Below are 22,522 nucleotides of genomic sequence, written 5' to 3' on the forward strand. Positions count from 1 at the left end.
CCGCTCCCGCCCCCTCCCGCCAGCAGGGGAGGGGCCGCGCTCACCCCGCGTTTTCCCCGCCCCAATCCGCCCCACGGCCCCCGCGGCTCGGGGCCGCGCTCGCCTCCAGCCGGCCGCGCTGCCTGGGGGAAGCGGCGCCCTTCCCCTCGCTCGGGGAGCGGGTCCGTGGAGGCAGAAGCTAGGCACCGGCAGCCTCACCGGCGGGCTTCCACCTGTCCCGGCCGGCGCTGCCCGGGCCCAACGGGATCTGCAGGCTGGCGGAGGCGGCCTGTGATGGAAGTGTGAGGAGGCAGCCGCGGGCCCGGGGAATGTGAGGCGGCGCGTGGCGGCGGCGCGGAGCGCGAGAGACCGGCCGGGGCGGGGGCGCTGGAGCGGCGGCTCGCACCGCTTCCAGCCCTGCTCTTCTGCCTCGGACGCGGCGTTAGCCTCCAGCCTCTGCCCGGGCGAGCACCCGGCGGCTCTTCAGCCTCCCTCGCTGGCCGCAGCTGCTCGACCGCCCTGGCGCTGGGGGGCTGGGTGCCGGGAGGGGACGCGTGGAGCTTCGGCTCTCTGATTCATTCATTCTCCGCGGACTGGAGCCCTAGAGCCGCTGTGCTCTGAAGAGCGGAGGGCAGCGGGGACCGACAGCCTTGCATGAAGAGCCGGGCGCGAGCCGGGCTCCATTGTGCTCAGCGGCGGGGGGCGGGAAAGGGCTGAGGGAGGTGGGATCGGGCCCCCTCCCCCTGCTCCCCGGCGTGCGCGGCGCCCCCAGCCTGCTGCCAGCCTGGAAATGGCTCCGTTTTTTCTCCTGGGGAGAATGCATCGATCCTGCCTAGCCTTCTCTTCCACCTCTCCTCCTCTCTGCTCCGAGTCTTAGGAGAAAAAAAATTTTTTTTTCCTTTTTTTAAAGACAGATTTCAATGTGGAGTGCCGAGCAAGTCGCGAGCTGCCGGGTTTTGCACTTACAGAAGATTTTTCTAGATAGTCTTTTTTTTTTTTTTGGTAATGTAAGCGCAGGGAAGCAGTGGCATTGCTGCTTTTAGGATTTTTATTAAAGTGCACGTCGCATTGGGTTGCACGCTCCACCCCCTAGGGAGCTTGTGGGGTGGAGAAACCTGAACCCACAGCCTTAGCGCCGTTAAGGCCGAATTACCTGGCTCTCCCTGAGCGTCGAGGAGGACATGAGTGAAAGGACCAGCGAACTCATTTTTTATAGGACTCCTTGAAGCTGGTTTCTGCGTTTTCCCACATGTGCACTCCTTTTGTGGAATAGTTTGACCGCTGTATCATCCACGCAGCATTTTAACTGATAATAAGCAAATGCCACCTCGGTTTGAACGTTTCGGTATCTACGAGGGAGAGCTCATTTTACCTAAGAGAAATAATTGAATTGGTCAGCATCATTGAATACCTCCCCCGGAAAAGATCTTGGGGAGGTGGAAAAGCACCTGCGAAAAAGGAGACGGAGAAATCCTTTTGGAAGTTATTCCGTAGCATAAAGGCAGAAACTTCAGAGCAAGTTTTCACTGAGCAAAATGGGGTAAGAATTTTTGTGATTATCACAGCTTTGAATCTGTGTGTGTGTGTGTGTGTGTGTGTGTGTGTGTGTGTGTGTGAGAGAGAGAGAGAGAGAGAGAGACAGACAGACAGACAGACAGACAGACATAGACATAGAGATTGAGTGGTAGTGGTGACTTTCAATAAATTTGCCCCTTGCTAACGTGTCCAACTTTAAAATGTGGATGTGCTAACCTTTTAACAAGTTATTTGCATTTATTTTGTAGAATGACATTGGAGGTTATAATTAAGGGGCATGTGTATATTGTTTTTAACTTAATTATGGTCTTATTAGTAATGTTTACATAGATACTGTATTCTACCCAATACCACATAATGGATCAAACCCACTGCATCAGTTACCAAAATCTTGTTACCTTAGGTAACAAGCGAGGTACTGCATTCTCCCAGGACTTTGAAAATAAATCAGAAACACAAAGGACTAGCGATTAGCTTACAGTGCTTGAATATGATCCAGTGTAAAGCACTGTCCCCTGTTTTGCCCTTGACTATCTATCAAAAACTACAGTGTACAGTTGATTTATTGGGATGTTAAAAGGAAAATTTGAAAGTCTCACCGGTGGGCTCTCTGTTCTGTGCCCGTGCACTTAGTAGATCAGGGCTGGAATAAGCAAAGATTTTGGTTGAATGAACTAATGTTTTTTGCTTTTAAGCTCAGACTTTAAGTTTGTGTTAATATCAGATTTACACCCTTCAAATCTGAAGTCAGCCCAGAATGCATTTTCCAAACTTTTTAACTTTTCATGCTGTGGCTTGATAAAATGTGAGTGATTTGATTTAAGCTGGAAATTTATGCATGTCTTTCCACTGTTTTTGTCTAAGGACTTCCAGAGTTTTCTGGTTTTTTCTTTGTCATTGTTGTTTTTGTTACTTGAACAGATCATCTGAAGTGTAGTTGAGGGACAGTTTAAAATGATAGACTCTGAAATTGTGACAGGTCAGGGTGTACGCACACTTTAAAGTGTTTGAGCAATACTTGTTTCTGGGAGTTACATGTTAATTAACTTTAAAAATTTCAAACATATGTTGTAGAAGTCACTTTTCAGTGGTTAATGAAGTAAGATTTTTTTTGGTAAGTCTTAAATAAGTGATTAGAATATATATAACTTGGATGATTTGGGTACTGTTAAGTGAAATTAAAATATTTTATTCTAATTCTAGTGCTGCTATTAGTGTTGTGGTGACCCGAGGCAAATTATTTAACCTCTGTGGACTGTATTCTTATTTGTAAAATAAAGAACTTAGATCAAAGGACTTATAAAGACTTTTGTAACATGTAAAAATGAATTATTTTTTTCCCTTCCCTTTTCCCCTGTTTAAACAATCCTTAGTTGAAGTAGATCTTGCAAATAAAGAAGTATTTTCTTTATCTAAGCTGTTTAAGAACTTAATCTGGGAAAGTATGGCATTTCAAAAATGTTTTGGGTGAACAGCACCAATTTAAACTTGAAAAATACTGAAAAATACTTTTTTTTTTAAAAGACTTTGAAATATGGCTTCCTTTGAGCATCTGCAGCTTCATTTAAAATGTGTTATTTAAAACATGTTTGAGTGTTTTATGCGCACTCATAAAACCACATGACAGTTTTTTCATGTTGAGGCTGTAGTCTCTAGACTGGAGTCATATCATGAAAGAAAATCAGTTTTCCACAACCTTTAAACTATGTAACTGCTGACCATTTTACAAAGGGGCCAGTATTTAAGATATGAAAGTAAGCTTCTTACATATAACACACATTAGAACACTTAGCATAATATTTTATTTGCCGTTTTGCCAATAATGAACTAAGGGAGGAAATGGAGCAAAGATTTGTGGAGTGATTTTTTTCCAACATCTAGTAAGACCCTTTCTCATTGAGAATGACTTATTTTTATCTAAGTTGTTGAAAGAGGAAAGACAGATGGAAAAAAGGAAATCATACAGTAAGTAAGTCTGGCAGAAGTTTCCCCACTTGTGCGTGTTATACTTAAATCAATGCTTGTGGAATAAGTAGTTACCTGAATCTGTTCAAAACAAAAAGAAGACCTTTAAATGACATTTCAAGTTCTTCCTAGTCCTAAATTACCTTCCTATGACAAGTATTTAAAATTTAATATTGTAGATAAAGTTTCATATAAATATATATTTTGTTAATGTTGGGTTTTAAAGGATTTGTCTTTTCCTAAATTATATATTTGCAAGTCTAGTAGCAAAGTTTAAGCAAAGGAATTTTTTCAAATAAAATAAGTGATTAGGCAGAAAAAAATACAGCTCTTATAATAGTTTCTGAACTATGTGCAAAAGGAAAAGGACAGCTGAAACTGACAGTTGGCAGAGTCTTTCAAAGTATCTTGGATGTTGTTTGAACTCCTTAATTTCAGTGAAAGCAGCTGAAGTGTGGGTTTGTATAATAGGTATATCAAACATCTTAAAAAGTAAAGGCATTTATGTGTGTAAGAAAAGCCTTCAATGTCTTAGTGAGGAAGGAGCAGGTTAGGCTTGACCCATCTCCCTACCCACTCCTGTCCAAGTAGTATCTCATAATGACAGCAGTGAGTCAGTAGCTATTTCAGAACTATTAATAATGGCAACAGTAATCAAGTAACTTCAACCAGTTATTTCATTCTACCTTTTTTTTTTTTTACTTGGTGTATATTGGCAACCTCATCCCCTCCCCCATAAGGTTATATATAAAATTATAAAATGGGGGTTCTCCCTGCTAATGGAGTATGATAATAGTACTTTTGGTTTTATCTCACCTGCCTTTGAGACCTTCCAGTTCCCCAGTTCCTCCTCTGCTTTTCCTGCTTAACTTTCTGAAGAACAAGTTGGTGCTTCCAATTTGCAACCTAAACAGATTGCTTTTGGGGAGGGAGCAGAGAAGGGTGGAGGTTGAAAGACAGGAAGTCGTTTTCTTTTAGCCTAAAGTGGCATGGGGTTTTTTGATCTCTGGGGGCTATAGCAAAAATTATGGAAATCTTGATCCTCCACCATAATATGAGTGCACTTCATTGGCAGAACAATCATCTTATCATTCCTAAACAAAGGATGTGATGCAAGTCCTTATTTATTTTGCCAAACTTTGAAAGTCTGTTATGTGACATGGACTCATCTCAGCATCTCAGAGTCTGCTCTAGTAAAATGTGTCCCTTTCCTTCAAAGAGTTGTTTAGAACCTTGGAAGACAGTCAAGCTTTAATTTCTTCAAGTTGAAGAAGATAAGAGCAGGGTCTTGTATAGGAACGAACTGTGTACGAGTTTCTTACTTCTACACACTGACTAAAAAGGCTTTGCGAAGTAGATGATATTATGGAAGGTGAGCACAGGTGGGGCACTGTAGGCAAATGAAAGGCAGAACAGCACTAAGAAGAGGAACTGCACTATTAAACACGTTCTGAGTTTTGTTTGATTTTATTTCCGTGGGTATATTGAAGCAGGGTTGGGTAATGTTGGATTTGAGGTTTGTATTAGACCCAAGAAATTATTTAGTATGCAATAGGATACACATAGATACTTCTTAATGACCTTTGGCAGAGGAAAGGTTCTCCACCCCAGCAGAGCCAAAAGCAAAGAACAGGATAGAGAAACTTGGGGAGTCAATTGAAAGACTATGCTATAGACCACTGTACTTCTAACTTTTTAAAGATATGATCCATGATAGCATATATTTTTATATTGTGACCTATTACTGTTATATAAATGATAAATGACACAAAATAATATCCTTACACAGCTTAGCAGTTTCAATCTTGTTTCTCTCCCTTTCTGTCTTTTCTATAGTGTACTAGAGTTTGAACTTGAAGCCTCATGCTTGCCAGGCAGGCACTTCATCACTTGAGCCACTTTATTAGCTTCTATTTTATTTCATTTTTCAGAAGAATGATGCTATGGACCCACTGAATTGATTTAATAACCCTGTCATAGCAACTGAACACTTTTAGTGGTGGGCCCCAGAATGCAGTTTTAAGCAAAGGAATAACATGAAGGATCTGAGAAGTAGCAAGAGAAGGGTTTTGTTGTTCTTTTGTTTCATTTTGTGCTGGTCCTGGGGTTTGAATTCTGGGCATGGGCACTGTCCCTGACCTTTTTGCTTATGACTGACACTCTACCACTTAAGCCATAGCTCTACTTCTGTCTTTTTAGTACTGAGTTGGTCATAAGTGTCTTGCAGACTTTCCTTTTCAGGCTAGGTTTGAACTGTGATCTGCAAATCTCAGCCACCTGAGTAGCTAGAAGGTATGAGTCACTGGTGCCCAGCAAGAAAAGTTTTTGTTTTTGTTTTTTTGGTGGGTCACAGGGCTTGAACTCGTCCTGGGCACTGTCCCTGAGCTCTTCACCTCAAGGCTACCACCCTACCCTTGAGCCAAGCCCCACTTCCTATTTTCTGGAAGTTAATTGGAGGAGAAGAGTCTCAGGTCCTTTTGTGTCTGGGCTGGCTTTGAACTTTGATGCTCAGATCTCAGCCTCCTAAGTAGCTAGGATTACAAGCGTGAGCTACCATGCCCGGCTAAGAAAAGTTTTTAAAGTCAGCTTTTGTATATTTGTCCTGTGGAAACATCAAGTCAAACTATAAACTGGTTGGATAGAGGAAGTGCACAATTAGGTAGAGCCTGAAAGTTAACATAGAGGAAGGATGGTGATTGAATATGTGTGTGTTCTTCAGAATTAGGGTATTTCATATACAGAGTTAAAAAATGTTAGAAACTTAATGGTACATTTGTAGCACACTCAGGTATATTATAAAATAACAAGTTTGAAAGTTAAGGAATTAACAAAAGGAATTGCTCTTATATATAGTTTGTAATGTTAAGTGATTGAATGTCTCAGATTAAAAAGGTAGTAACATCTTAAAAGCTCCAGTCTCCTGCCATGTGATTTCCACCCCCCCCAGTTCTTTGTTGTTTAGTTGGAGTATTTGAAGTATTTTAAATTACTGAGTTAATTTGTTTATTATGAATCCTATTAACTGAACAGATTAGTAGGAAAATTAGTCCCAAAAATTTCATTTTTGGATATTTCTTTCTTGATACAACTTTAAAAATTGTTTTTATTATCTTGGAAAAAGGAGTTGTTATTACTGGACAAAGGAGTTACCATTCAACAGGGCATCTTGATCCATGTCACCTCTTTCATTATTTTCTCCTCTTCCCCCCAAAAAACTTAAAGCATGGACTTTTGAATAGCTTCTAAAAATTAGGGCCTGTCTAGTTGAATGGAATGTATAGCTTTTTGTTTGTTTGCGTTGATTACTTGTAATGCCCTATATAGACACATACCATAGAGTCATCAAGTATCTTCATTTCAGAAGAATCAATGTGTGATAAGGAAAATTTATGCAAATTATGATCCATATGCAAGAATTGAGATAAATTTTCATTTTGATCTCACTAGCCTGGAATTTGCTATGTACCCCAGGCTAACCAGCAGCTCATGTTCCTCCTTTAGGCTTTTAAGTGCTGGGATTACAGGTGAGTACCACCATTCCCAACAAAATTGTCAAATCTTATTAACTGTTATTCTAACAGCAGATCAGGTAAGATTTCTAAAGAGCTACTCATTCATACAGGGGTCTTCAGTGTGCAAATAAAATCCTATGTTTAGAATCTTAGTTTTAGGTAACAAACTCTGACATCTCTTAGAGAGATGGATTTCTGGATGAGCTTAATTTTAGCATTTTGTACTTCTTTTTCTTCCCATTCATTATAATAAGTATTACATGCTGGTCATTTTTCTATTCCTCAAGGGAATAAAGATGAAATTAATAAGAATCAATTCTGCTTCTAAGCAATAGTTTTGAGGGAAGGGGATAAAGTAATTTATTGTTACCTTTTTTAATATTTTTCTTTTTCCTCTATGTTTTGTTTTTCATCTTATTTTGAAAATTGCCAAAAATCACTAATCTGGTAAGCCTAATTTAATTTTGTAGGGACATCTTTTTCATGACCTTGTAAAGGAGAAAACAATAGCAACAAAATATTCTTTTTCATTTGTCCTTTTTCAAACCATAAATTATGAAAATTATAGATCTTGGGTAACAAATTTAAGCATAAAGAATTAAATTTTGATTTGCTTTAGAATTTCATTTGGGCTTAACAATTCTCTTTTAAGGTAAGCTACTCAAAGAATGCGGAAAGTCACTTCTTTCTTGAATTTGAAAACAAACTTGTTTATGAATCCAGAAATTTAGCAGCTTAATCAGTATTTTATCTTCATAGTACAGTTTGCTTCGCAGTTTCTAACAGCTTCTGGAAAAAAAAATCACCTTAATCTCTTAATACCTAATATTAGCTCAAAATAGCTCTGCTTTGGGGTATTTTATTTTAATATTCTATAAAACACGAAGATCTTCCACATTATCTTTGAAAAGGATTGGCACTGAATGTTCAAAGCAGAATGGTTATAGGTAATGAGGCCTTTTTGTAAAATTATCAAGCAAGAGTGGAATGGGAATTGAACACAAGTTAAAAAAAGAAAACAAAACCAAAAAAAAAAAAAAAAACCTGTCCCAAGGGGCCTCAGATAACAAAGCAGTTTCATTACTTTATAAGGACATTTGCAGTCAGTCAGGTTTATCATTGTCATGTCTATCTGGATCCATGTGTTCACATGCCTCAGAGTCCAGAAGGCTGTCCAGGAGACTGTGTCCTTGACTTTTTCTCCCCTAAACAAGAAGTCTGAGGGAACTCTGAGGGTTATTTTGTAAGAATTTTCTTTTTTTTTTTCTTTTTCTTTTTTTTTGATGATTCAGAATTTTCTGCCCTAGTTACTTTCAGTTTCTTCCATTAGACTCCCATTAGTGTTATCTAGGAAATTATCTTGAATTTACTACGAATGATTTCAAAATGCTTAGATTAGCGATTAGCAATTTATATCAGTCTTCCAGAAAGCAGGATAAATCTATGCCTTCTTAACTTTATGTGGGACAATTATTTTGAATCTAACAATATTAAATGAGCTCAGTCTTATCTCCTTTACATTTTATATGCTTACTTTCTACTTATACTTTTGAAAAACTATTTTCTCTTCTTACTGAGATTTTCTGAATATCTCTTGGCTTTTAAAATTGATAAGCTTTGCTTAATCACCCTGTCAGTTTCCAATATGTTTACAAAATGAGGTTTCCACCTATTCTATTCAGGATTGCCAAGGATATGTATGCGTTAGGCTGAAGGAGAAGACTCAATTTGATCTTTCTTAAGACGTTCATTAAATAACTACAAGTGCTAGATCTCGCAAGTTGCCCTTTGCTTACTCTTTATTATCTGGAAAGTTTTAATTGTCTATTTTCATTGTTGCTTTCATTTGGCATTTTATTAATATTAAGGATATGGATTATATTCCTATGTTACTATAAAGTAGACACAAAGACATTAGTGTAAGTGTTATTTAATTTTATTTTGTAATATGTTAGTGTAGTCTGAGTAGTCAGGTTATTGGTGTGATAGGAAGCTAATCTAAATGTTTTCAAGGAAGGTATAGTTGTCAATGCTGCAACATTGTACATTCTTTATGACAACTATACAATGTTCAGCATATGTATAAAACTTTTTAAAAGGAGGATTGAGGGTGTAGCTTGGTGTATAGTGAGGCAGTCTCCAACAGAGGATTGAAAGTAGATTTAAAGATTCATTAAAGGACTTACTGTGTTATTTCTCTAAGGAAAAACCATTAAGTCTTTTTTGAATAGTTTCCATAACTGTTGTTATTTAAAATTATATTCAACTCCCTAATTCTTATCTCAGACCTCACTGAACTTCCTTGGTCTCTTTGCCAGCAGATTATTTACTTAGTGCCCCTTTTGGGGGGAGTACTTTATAGTTTTCTTGTACTTCAGCTATTGTTCCTTATATTTTCCATCCTTGAACACTATTAAAATTACTTATTTATTGGTGACACTTTTTCTCTTCTTTGGTGTTATGAATTTATACTTTATTTTTCACTTCATTTTCATTTGAATATGTTAAACGAAGACATGTGTGCAATTTATTTGCCATGTTTGACCAGAATCTCTGAGCCTTTAGCTCGTAAATTTATAAAAGGCATCCTTCAGAATGTGTTGACATAGTTGATGTTTAATTGGTTGGAGTTCGGTAAATGATTAAGTGTTGACTTTCTAAAAAATAAACAAAAACAAAAAATCTACCTGTAACCAACACCTGTAAACTCAATGTATGATGTAGGCACATTTTAAAATTAAAACTTAAAATTAGTCATCAACCAAAACATTGTCATCAACCAAAACGTTAAAATAATAGTGTACATTCTTAACTGTGTCTGGTAACTACAGTGTGTTGCTACATCTTGTCCTCTAGCACTGTGCCTCTTTTTTTTTAAGTACTAAACATTTAATTCGTGTTATGACTCATGCTAGGCACTGGTAATACAAAGAACAGATCAACATGTTAACAAGAAATTGCATTACTATGATTCAGGTGCTATAATACACACCATATGCTGTAATAAGTACACATTGTGTTTGAGAACACAAAGAAGGAAATGCCCGTTTCTGCTTTAGATGATCAGAGATGTTTTATATAGCCAATGATGCTTGCTTTGAGCCTTAAAAAACAAGAGGGCTGGGAATATGGCTTAGCGGTAGAGTGCCTGTCATGCATAAAGTGCTGGATTCGATTCCTCAGTACCACGTAAACAGAAAAAGCTGAGAGTGGCACTGTAGCTCAAGTGGTAGAGTGTAGCCTTGAGCAAAAAAGAAGCTTGGGGACAGTGCCCAGGCCTTGAGTTCAAGCCCCAGGAGTGGCAAACAAACAAACAAAACAACCAAAAAAACAAAAATAAGAAGAGTTGGGCAGTAGAGAGGTCTGTGAGAATTGTTAGGGCATTTCAATTGATACAGATAAAGTTTCAGAGATGAAATATGATAGAAAATTATAAGTAGTTAAGGGAGATGTGACTAGAAAAGTATTAGGGGCTGGACTATAATAGCATAGCATGAAGAGGGTTCTACTATTATGTCTCAAATTCCCATTCCTAAGTTTCCCTTCTTCTATTTCCATTTGTGTGCCCTATTTTGTTTTTCTTTTTTTTTAACTCACAGCTCTTCCCTCCTCACCTTGTTAGCAACACTGAACATAGTGGTAATTCTCATAGATGAGGGTTAGATCTGTAACATACTCAGTATCTAGAGTTGTGTCCATTGACTATTAAAATGAATTTTTATATCACATTTGCACAAAGGAAAGCATGTTCCAAACTTTATTTGAAGAAAGGAACAGACAGATTAAAAAACCTAGGAACAGTCCTTTTAAGAAACTCATACTTCATTGCTTGGGTTAAAGTGAGGAGATGAAAAAGAGAAAAATTTATACATAAATTTTGTGAGTGGGTGGGCAAAAGGACAAAACAGTTTAAATAATTGAATTTCTATTTGCTTTCTCCCAACTTAAAAAAGTGCAAACTCACCACTGTGAGCCATGTTCATGACAAGCATGACAAGAATATTTCAGTAGGTACCTAAAATATTTATGTTGCAATGGAAACATGATGGCTAAGAAGCACTCAGTGTTCTCAGGGAATAACCAAATAGACATGTTTTACTCAAGGAAAACTAACTAGAAACTCACTCAGAGCCAGATGTCATTTACACATAAGGTTAGTTACCAGGTTTTTCAGAAGACTGTGTAGTCAGATAATACTGTGAATGATGTTGTGGCTGGGAACGGATGGTTCATGCCTATAATCCTATTGACTCAGGAAGCTGAGATCTGAGTACCATGGTTCAAAGCCAGCCTAGCCAGGAAAGTCTGTGAGACTCTTACTTCCAATTAACCACCAGAAATGCAAAGTAGAGCTGTGACTGAAAGTGGTAGAATTCTAGCCTGGAGCATAAAAGCTCAGGGACATTGGCCTGACATCAAGCTCCAAGACCAATATAGAGAGACAGACACAAACACAAACTTTGAGGAATGATGACATTTGTAGTCTTGCAGGGTGTTGGATATACAGGGATGGACAAAATTCACATGGTGCCTGCCCTCATAGAACTTTATTCATGATCAATGAAGACCTTATAATTAATATTTGTAAGTTATATGTTTTCCCATGCTTCTTGTTTAGTCTGTATGTGGCTTTATGTTGTAAAAGATTTTACTGAAAGTATTATATATCCAGTCAATCTCTGACTTTTAGTGGGGATTTTTGGGCTGTGTGCATTTAATATGAATGTTGAAGATGGGCGGGAGGGCTCCCGCCTATAATCCTACCTACTCAGGAGGTTGAGATTTGAGGATCAAGGTTCAAAACCAGCCCAAACTAAAGTCTAAAGTCCTGAGACTTATCTCCAATTAATCACTAGAAAATGGGAAGTGGTACTGTGGCTCAAGGGGTAGGGCAATAGTCTTGAGCTGAAGAGCTCAGGGGCAGCACCTAGGCCCAGGAGTAGGATAGTAACCTTGAGCTGAAGAGCTTAGGACCAGTGCCCAGGCCCAGAGTTGAAGCCCCATGACCAACCAAAAAAAAAGTAGCTGAAGGATGGCACCTAGGCCCAGAATTCAAGGCCCAGGACTGAAAAAGTTTTTTAACTTGCAGTAATAAAGAAATATGAAAGTATGTTATATTTGTATTTAGTACTTTTTACTATTTTGAGTAGATAAAATACTGCTATAAAATACTCATGTCAATTAACCATTAATCATTTCAGAGCTTCAAATTCAGTGGCATTTAATATATTCATAATGTTTTGTAAATATTACTTCTATTTACTTTCAAGATTTTTTTATTCTTTTTGCTGGTACTAGAGCTTGAACCTCAAGGCCTGTGTTCTTGTACCTCTTTCCTGTTTTTTTTGCTCAAGGCTGATATTCCACCACTTGAGCCGTACCTCTAATTGTGGCATTTTGCTGATTAACTACAGATAGTCTCAAAGATTTATCTGCCCAGACTGGCTTTGAACAACAACTTTCACATCACAGCCTCCTGAGTAGGTAGATTACAGACAGGTATGAGCCTCCTGTGCATGGCTTTTTAAGATATTTTCATAATCTAAATTCACTTTTTCTTTTTGTCATCCTGGGAATTCAACCCAGGGCCTCTTCCATGCCAGGGAAGTACTCTACCAATTAGGTCTAGAGCCCTTTGTATTTGATTTTTGAGATTAAAATCTCACTGACTTGGCCCAGGCTGGGCTGCACCTTGAGGTTTTTCTGCTCCTACCTTTGAAGTAGCTAGATTCATAGGGATAAAGCACAATGCTGAGTTAAAAAGGTAGGTTTGCTGGGGAGAGGATGTTGAGCTTTAATTTTTTTCCTTGCTCTTAACTTTGGAGATATTCTGTTATCCTCTAGTTTATATAGTTTCCAGTAAGAAGTCTTATCTTTTTTTTTTTGCCAGTCCTGGGCTTGAGCTCAGGGCCTGAGCACTGTCCTTGGGTTTTCTCAAGGCTAGAGCTCTACCACTTGAGCCTCAGCACCACTTCCAGCTTTTTTCTATGTATGTGGTACCGAGGAATCGAATCCGGGTCTTCATGCATGCTAGGCAAGCACTTTAACCACTAGGCCAAACTCCCGGCCCAAGAAGTCTTATCTTTTTTTTTTTTTTTTTTTTGGTGCTGATCCTGAGGCTTGAACTCAGGACCTGGACACTGTCCTTGAGCTTTGTTTGCACCAGGCGAATGCTACCACTTGAGGCATAGTTTTACTTTCAGCTTTTTAGTGGCTAATTGGAGGTAAGAGTATCACAGACTTTCCTGACTGGACTGTCTTTGAACCTTGATCCTCAGATCTCAGCCGCCTGATCAGGATTACATGGGTACATCATCAGTGTCTGATTTAAAAATAGTTTTTTTTGAAATTGCCATGTTTATTGTACAAGATTAATTCTATCAGCCAAGATGGTCCATTAAAATTCCTCTGTCCTATTACAACAAAGCAGTAATTGTTAACCATTCTTTTTCCTAGTTCAAATTAGTGCTTTTTTTTTTTTTAACTTAATAGCCTAGTAGGTCTAACGTTTCAAGAGTTTTCTTTTTTTATTATTGGTATACATTAGTTGTCCAATTGGAATTTCACGGTGATATTTCTGCACATGCAATACATGCAATGTATTTAGATCAACCTCTATCCCTTTTTTACTTTCCCTTACCCTTTTTTTAAAAAGCCTTTTCTAGATCTTATCTTCATTTTTTAAACTAATTTCAACAGCTTTCATTATTCTAATATATTCATCCTCAGGGCACCCTCCCCCCAATAGAGCCTGCTTTATTTTCTTGTACTTCACCTTTTCTAAAACTCTCTATTGGGGTTGGAAGTGTTGGCTCATTTGGTAGAGTACTAGCCAGTGAGCAATAAGGTCTACCACTTAAGCCAAAGAGCCTGTAATCCTAACTGTTCAGGAGGCTGAGATCTGGGGATCAAGGTTCAAAGCCAGCCCCGGCACAAAAGGACCTGAGACGCTTATTTCTTTTTTTTTTGGCCAGTCCTGGGCTTGAGCTCAGGGCCTGAGCACTATCCTTGGATTTTCTCAAGGCTAGAGCTCTACCACTTGAGCCTCAGCACCACTTCTGGCTTTTATCTATGTATGTGGTACCGAGGAATCGAACCCCAGTCTTCATGCATGCTAGGCAAGCACTTTAACCACTAGGCCAAACTCCCAGCCCCTGAGACTCTTATTTCTAATTAACCTCTAGAAAATGGAACTAGGGCTTGGCTCAAGGATAGGGTGGTAGTCTTGAGCTGAAGAGCTCAGGGACAGTGCCCAGGCCGAGTTCAAGCCCTATGACCCCCCCCCACACACAAAAGAATATGAATATTTTGAAAAATACAAGCTGTACATATATGACAATACTTTCTGCTTTCTCTAGTGTTTTTCCTATTGATTTTTTTCTTCCCCATAAAATTTCTAAAAAATTTCCAACATTTATTGAATGTCTCTTTTGGGCCAGATATAGGCTTGGTGACAATACTGAACTTAACATTTATGTAATAGAAGAATTCTTATGCCCAGTGAGATATAGATACAGATATGAGGTCTGGAACAGAACTTTGTGTGAATACCAGCAGTATGATGTGTCAGGCTAATTATTAGATTCCTCATGCCTTTAAAAGGAAGATAATAACTACTCATAATTAAAAAAAAATAACATAGGCCTAGTGCTTAGAGCCCTGTGACCATGTAATAAGCTTAGAAATGTTCATTATAACCAAAGAATTTACCACATACTTATTTTGTAAGTTCAAGCCTTTTCTTCAGGGTTCAGAACAGTATATTTAAAATTCTTGGTTTGGATTAGCCAATTTTGGCTTCTTTCACACAAATGGTTAAAGTTGTACCAATTATTATATTCTTATTGATACCATAATTCCAGCTACAGAAAGTTTTAAACTAGTTGGGCATGGTGCATCACACTTATAATCCTAGGTACTCAGGAGGCTGAGATCTGAAGATCCTGGTTCCAAGCAGGCTGGACACTAAAAATGTGAGACTCTTACCTGCAGGTAATCACTAGAAAATGGGAAGTGGGGCTGTGGCGGGAAGTGGGGCTATGGCGTCAGGGGTAGGGCGGTAGCCTTGAGCTGAAGAGTTCAGGGACAGCTCCCAGGCCCAGAGTTCAAGCCCCACAACTGACAAAAAAAAAAACCCAAGTTTTAAACTATCACATCTTTTTGTCATAACTACTGCTTTTGGTGTCATATCTAGTATTCAAGCCATTCGGTTTTTATTAAATCTGTGACTTTTTCTATGCAGAATTCGTTTCTATGGAAAATTTTTATGTTTCTTAAAATCAGGAATTTAACAAAACATGACACTTCAGAATAGCATTGACATGGTGCAGATAAATAGATATAGAAGACATATGAGGTACAGTAATTATTAGGATAATGGAAAACAACATGTCTGAGTTTCTTTGCAAATTAATGTGTGCATTGACTCAAGTTGTCTTGTTTGGGCATAACAGCAAGCAATTTTTTTCCCCTTAGAACTGTCATATGAGCTACTGAGTTATATCCTGATCTAGCTTCTTTTTTTTTTATCAGTATGTTGAAAGATTCAAGGAGAAACTACAAAACTTTTCTCCTTCTATTGGAACTTTATACTTACTCATGGCTGATGAATCATACTGCTAGCCTGGGTTTTTCTTCATTATTTTAGGAGATGAAATCTAGGAAATTTTTCTGCCTAGATTGACTTCAGACTACAAACCTGAGAATCTAGGTTATAAGTGTGAGCCACCGGTGCCAACCAGAACTGTAAATCTTAATTCAGTGAAAGCATTCTTCTAGGGAAGGAGATAATCAGAAATTTGACTTATAACTATTGCTATTCTATAGGAGGAATTTTTATCTCCAGCTAAGCACCAAAAGAGCCAGAAATGGAGCTGTGGCACAAGTGGTAGAGCCTAACCATGACACAGTCACAAAAGTTCAGAGATAACTCCTAGGCCATGAGTTCAAGCCATGGGTCTGGCACCAAAAAAAAAAAAAATGGCATCCTCTTATATAACATAATACATTATGTATTACAACTGGGAGGAAGCCAGGTGCTGGTAGCTCATGCCTGTAGTCCTACCTATTCAAGAGGATGATATCTGAAGATTGCAGTTTGAAGCCAGCCTAGGAAGGAAAGTCCATGACACTCTTACTTGCAGTAATTAAAAACAAAACAAAAAGCTGAAAATGGGACTGTAGCCCAAATGTTAAGAGCACTAGCCTGAACAAAAAAGCTCAGGAACAGCACCAAGGCTCTGAGTTAAGCCCCAGGACCCTTAACAAAAACAAAAACAAAAAAACTTCAAATGAGATTTGTAGCTGGTTTCTTTTGTAGGAAGCATTTTTATAGGCAAGAGTATCTACATACCTATAAACAAGTCTACCTTTCTGGATGAATCTAGTATCTTTAGGGCTATAGTATTTTAATTGAACTCACTTAAAAAATAAAGTGCTCAGTAAATTATGCAAATAGCTCACTATTTCCACATGTATTTGAATGATCACCAAGACAACATTCTATAGATATATTTTTATTTTAATTTTTTTGTCAGTTGTGGAGTTTGACCTCTGGGCTTGGACACTGCCTGAGCTCTTTAGCTTAAGGCTACCACCCTACCCCTTAAGCCACAGCACCATTTCTGGTTTTCTAGTGGTTAATTGAAGATAAGAGTCTCATGGGCTTTAGTGCCCAGGCTGGCTTTGAACCATGATCCTCAGATCTCAGCCTCCTGAGTAGCTAGGATTACAGGCATGATCCATTGGCCTGGCTTCTATAGCTGTATTTTTAAGTAAATAAATTGGATTAAAGTTGTTTGCTTAAACATTTTTCGTATGTATATTCACATAGAAAATTCAGCATTTAAAAAACAAGTTACTTGTAATTCCACAAAGAAGTTTTAAATATTTTGGTGTATCTTTCATTATTTTCTGAATGCTTAATATATACCAGTTATTTTAGCTGCTAAGGAGATATGGTAGTTATTAAAATAAAATTCTTTCCTTGATAAGATTATATGCTTTAGTAGGCCAAGAGGAAGAATAAGAAAATCCATTGCATTCTCAGATGGTGGTAAGTGCTGAGGAGGAAAAGTAAAAGAAATAAGAGAATGAATAATATTTCTACTCTTTGCCCTACTACCTGTTCTTCCTCCTGGCAATGTGTGACAGTTACTTTGGAAGCTTTTAAAAATGACTAATGCTGGGGGCCGGGGGTTCGGCCTAATGGTAGAGTGCTTGCCTAGCATCCAAGAACACCTGGGTTTGATTCCTCAGTACCACATGCATAGAGAAAGCTGGAAGTGGTGCTGTGGGTCAAATGGTAGAGCTGCAGCCTTGAGAAAGCTCAAGGACAGTGCTTCGACGCTGACTGAGTTCAAGCCCCAGGACTGGCAAAAACGAAAAGACTGGTGCTGAGCTGTCCTACTCAGACCACTGAGTTGGACAGTGAAGGCTATGTAGCTAGAGGTGGGAAACACTAACAAAAAGTCATTAGACCACATGTGAAACCATTGGCAAGTTTCAAAGAATTATACACTGATTTAAGTTTTTATTTTCAAGCCAGTCTAAAGAAAATTTGTAGTCATACAGAAAAGTATCTACAACCTTCTCACCATTTCAGCAGTCATCTGAAGTTTGTAGCATTTGCTTTATTTCTGTCCCTACATTCCCTTTTCTTTCTGTTTTTTTTTTTTTTTTTTTTTTTTTGGCGGGGGATGGGTCATGGGACTTGAACTCAGCCTAGGTACTGTCCCTGAGCTCTTCAGCACTAGGCTACTGCTCTATCCTTGAGCCAACCCCCAATTCCCATTTTCTAAAGGTTAATTGGAGATAAGAGTCTCAGGTCCTTTTGTGCCTGGGCTGACTTTGAACCTTGATCTTCAGATCTCAGCCTCCTGAGTAGCTAGGATTACAGGCTACACTCCCCCCCTTTTTTTTTTACTAAAATGTTCTTGAGGATAGCTTTGTTTTTTTTTTTTTTATTGTAATTAGTAAAAGGGTTACATGATATTTGCCAGATAGAAGGTGCGTTAATTCACATACATTGATACCCTTTCACATGTCTTGGTACCCATTTCCCTCCCCCCCCACACCCCCCACCCGTCTTGGTTTTCCCCCCTTCCCTATCAAATTTCAAATATCCAAATACAAATAAATTCAATATATTAGATAACAAAGTGAGATACTATACCAATATGAGATAACAAGGGACAGCAAAGGAGATGAGAGACAACATAGTACATTAAGGACAACAATCATTCATTATATGGCTTTTGTTTCACTATCCTGGAGGTCCTTTTAATTAGCTTCACATTATATGTCCTTATGTATCAAGATTTTGCTCTATTGATAGCTTTGTTTTTAAAAGGATCATTTTGGTGTAGGTTGAGAAAAGGCAGGCAGGGCAAGGGGCTGAAGTATATCTCTATTTTTTCTGTATGTAACAGCCCCATACCATCATCATTTATGAAATATTTACATTTACAATTTTGAACATTTTGTATCATTCACTTCTGAACTTTTTTATGACTATATACTATTTTGTTAAATGGATGTTCCATAATTTATATGACCTTATATTATTAGACATTTTAATTTAGAGCCTGTAGTTTTTCTGTGGTGATATATAGCCTTAGACAAATCTTTGCATATGTTCAGAATTCTTAAGGCAAATTATTAGAATAGAATTACTGTGTCAAACAATAAGCACAGAAATTTAAAAGCTTTTAAAATACATTGTCAGAGTGTTTTCCAGAAAGACTTTACTAATTTATACTCCCACCTACAGTTTCTGAAAGTCTCATGTTTCCTTAAACTTTGACTAATACTGAATTTTGCCAGAAATTTTTTTAAAAAATCCTGTTTTGACAAGTTGAAAAAATAATTCATGGTTTTAATTTGAAGTTCTTTGATTTCAAGCAAGGTTGAATTCCATTTTCAAAATAACTATTCATATAATTTGCTAGTTGTATGACTTGAATTACTTAGGACCTTTGCTTCACAAATAGAAATTATTCTATGTTCATGAACATTAAAGCATTTTGAGGTCCTAAGTTTTTAAATGTTTTGACTTTGATCTACATTACAAAACCTTATAGCCTGTACTTTTAAATGTGTAGCTAAGAGTTTCATGAAATTGGAATGACACACACACATGCTCTTATCACGTGTGATGCACTGTGATATTTTATATTCATGTTATTTTATTTATTTTTGTGGAGCTTGAACTCAGAGCCTGAGTGCTGTCCTTGAGCCTCTTGGTGCTCAAGGATAGTGCTTTACCACTTGAGCCATAGCGCTTCTTCTGGCTTTTGAGTGATTACTTGGAGATGAAAAACCTCACAGGGACTTTTCTGCCTGGGTTGGCTTGGAACCGTGATCCTCAGATCTTAGTCTCCTGAGTAGCTAGTGTTCCAGGCTTGAGCCACTGGGGCCTGGCCATGTTAATTTTTTAATATTCTTTACCATTCAATTGATTACAGCCCTCTGGCTTGAAAAGCATAGCTCTAAACTATGTTGCATCTTGTTAGTGCACTTTTTTTTTCACCAGTCGTGGGCCTTGAACTCAGGGCCTGAGCACTGTCCTTGGGCTTTCTCAAGGCTAGAGCTCTACAACTAGAGCCACAGCACCACTTCTGGCTTTTTTTCTATGTATATGGTAACTGAGGAATCAAACCTGGGTCTTTGTGCATGCTAGGCAAGCACTCTACCACTAGACATACCTCAGGAGTCATCCTCTTTCTTCCTCTTAACAAAATTTACTTTTAGAGAAAGTAAACGCAGAAAAGGCCTCAAAAGGAACACTGCATGCATGTGGCAAATGTTAAATAACCTCCACAATCAGAAAATATATGTTTGAGCTTCTATTACACTTTATTGATGGAATGAGTACCATTGTGAAATATATATGTTTGAATCAAAACACTGCATTATTACAGAAATTGTATTGCAGACTCCCAAATTGGGATGCATGCAGTAAAAGAATTTTGTTTATATTTAGTGTTAACTTGAGAAGTAAACAAAATTTAACTCACATTTAGTAATTTCCGTTTTTATTTTTTTGCCAGTTCTGGGCTTGAGCTCAAAGCTGAGCACTGTCCTTGGACTTTCTCAAGGCTAGAGCTCTACCACTTGAGCCTCGGCACCACTCCTGGCTTTTTTTCTATATATGTGGTACCTAGGAATTGAACCCGGGTCTATGTGCATGCTAGGCAAGCACTCTACCACTAGGCCAAACTCCCAGCCCCAGTAACTTCCTTCTTTTCTTTTCTTTTTCTTCTTTCTTTTTTCTCTTTTGCCTGTCCAGGGGCTTGAACTCAGGGCCTGGGCACTATCCCTGAGCTTTTTTTGCTCAAAGCTAGCACTCTACCATTTGAGCCACCGCGCACCACTTCTGGCCTTTTCTGAATAACTTATTGAAGATATAAAAGCTAGATAATATTTGGCAATTGAGGATGTGTAACTACCATACATAAAATTCCAGATGTTTATTGGTAGAGATCAGTGTTTTGAGGCCCACTCAGAAGAAGTAATTCTAATTAGTAGCAGTGAGTAGAGAAAACTTGATAGGATGGAAGTGAGAGTCTTTAAGTACTGGGGATGTTGGAATTTAAATGCTTAAGAGACGTAGAATGGAGTAGTGTTTACTATTAAAGGCTGCTCAGTTTACCTGATTAACAATACAATTGTGCTGTTACTCTTGTTCTCTAATATAAGTGTGTTTTATTTGTTATTTTTTGATTCTGGGCTAGAACATTTTAATGACTAAGTTAAATGTTTAAAGGCTTTTAAAAGTGCTTGCCTAACATGTATGAAGACTGGGATTTGTTTCTTCGGTAACACAGAAAAAGCTGGAAGTAGTGCTGTGGCTCAAGTGGTAGAGTGCTAGCTTTGAGGAAAGCCCAAGGACCTGAATTCACTCCCCAGGACTAGAAAAACAAACAAACGAACTTTTGGCTGGGAGTTTGGCCTAGTGGTAGAGTGCTTGCCTAGAATGCATGAAGACTAGGGTTTGATTCCTTGGTACCACATAGATAGAAAAAAAAAGCCTGAAGTGGTGCTATGGCTTAGGTGGTAGAGCTCTAGCCTTGAGAATGCCCAAGACAGTGCTCAGGCCCTGAGTACAAGCCCCAGGACTGGCAAAAAAAAAAAAAAAGGCATTTACTATTCTTTACTCTTCCCAAACTCTTTCTCCACAACAGGAAATTTTAGACAAATGTCAGAAACACTTTGGCATACACAATAAAATTTTGTATGGAAAAACCTTGTCACTTTTGGAAAAGAAAAAGAAATTATTCTATTCCTGTACTATAGTGATTTTTTTTTCAATTTTAAATGTCTTTAAATCCAGAAAAAAAGAAGCACTTCAGTTGAACTATAGTGGGTATTGACTTTATTTAATTCATGTTGAATGTTTACTGATTAATGTTAGGTAGATATTCTCTTGAATGTGATTTGAAAGCTGAATTGAAGCTTTTTTTTATTTTCTGGACTAAAATAAGGTTGGTTTTTTTGGTGTTTAAACTCTGGGCCTGGGTGCTGTCCCTGAGCTCTTGAGCTCAAGGCTACTGCCCTACCACTTGAGGCACAGCACCACTTCTGGTTTCTAGTGGTTAATTGGAGATAAGAGTCTGGTTTCTAGTGGTTAATTGGAGATAAGAGTCTCATGGACTTTAGTGCCTGGGCTGGCTTTGAACCTTGATGCTCAGATCTCAGCTTCCTGAGTAACTAGAATTACAGGCGTTAGCCACTGCGTCCAACTTTAAAGTAAGCTTTTTAAAACAAGCTCAGAAGTTAATGCAGGAATCCATTGGTCTCAGAGAGCCCAGAAATACTTGAAAAGTTGCTTAGACTTCAAAGCTAAGCAAGGAAATACCACTTAGTGCCCATTAAATTAGCACATATTGAAGATGTTAATTGGACCTTACCAAGGGAAGGTGGACTATAAGATAAGATTACAAATTGGTATGTATGATAGAAAGACCATTATAGATATATATGACCAGGAATTCTGCTTGTAGTGTATCTCTTACATAAGTGCACACAGGACATTGTTTAGAGTAGTACAAAAATGGGAGCAACCTGGATGGAAATAGCTATGTACAGTAGCCATTGTCTAGGCCAACATTCTCCATTAAGAATATCATGTGAATGGCATGTAATTTTAATTCAGTTTTATAGTTCAAAAAGGATGAAATCAAGAATTGAGGTTGTGACTCAGATAGTAGTCACCTGCCTAGCAAGCGTGAAGCTCCAAGGTCAAAACTCCTTATCCTAAGAAAAGGGATAAAATTAATTTTTAATATATCTTGAGATATATTAAAGATAATATGTTATCTTTCAAATGTGATTAAAGTTTTGAGATAATTTCTATTTTCTTTTCCTACTAAGTCTTGATCTGAATTTAAGCTTTATGAGGTTTACTGTAGAAGAAAGTTGAATATCAGTTTAACTCATTTTCTTAATTGTACTTGCCATATATGTGCAAAATAAAACATGTCCAGTTGTTCAAACATTCAGTGTTAACTAGAACCAGAAAAATTGTGTCA

At 38.1% G+C, this 22,522-nt stretch overlaps 1 protein-coding gene across 1 annotated transcript in view; it reads left to right on the forward strand.

Moving 5' to 3' along the window:
- The first annotated feature begins 440 nt into the window (after nucleotides 1–440).
- The window catches only part of Homer1 (homer scaffold protein 1), a 92,468-nt gene continuing 70,386 nt past the window's right edge, over nucleotides 441–22,522 (forward strand). The window contains exon 1 of the mRNA XM_090331712.1: nucleotides 441–1,519. Within this exon, the coding sequence (XP_090187838.1) occupies nucleotides 1,515–1,519 (5 nt within the window). The 5' untranslated portion in view covers nucleotides 441–1,514. The remainder of the gene's footprint in view (nucleotides 1,520–22,522) is intronic.

This window comes from Megascapheus bottae, chromosome 4, assembly GCF_031878675.1.
Source record: "Megascapheus bottae isolate mThoBot1 chromosome 4, mThoBot2.hap1, whole genome shotgun sequence".
Taxonomy (NCBI): domain Eukaryota; kingdom Metazoa; phylum Chordata; class Mammalia; order Rodentia; family Geomyidae; genus Megascapheus; species Megascapheus bottae.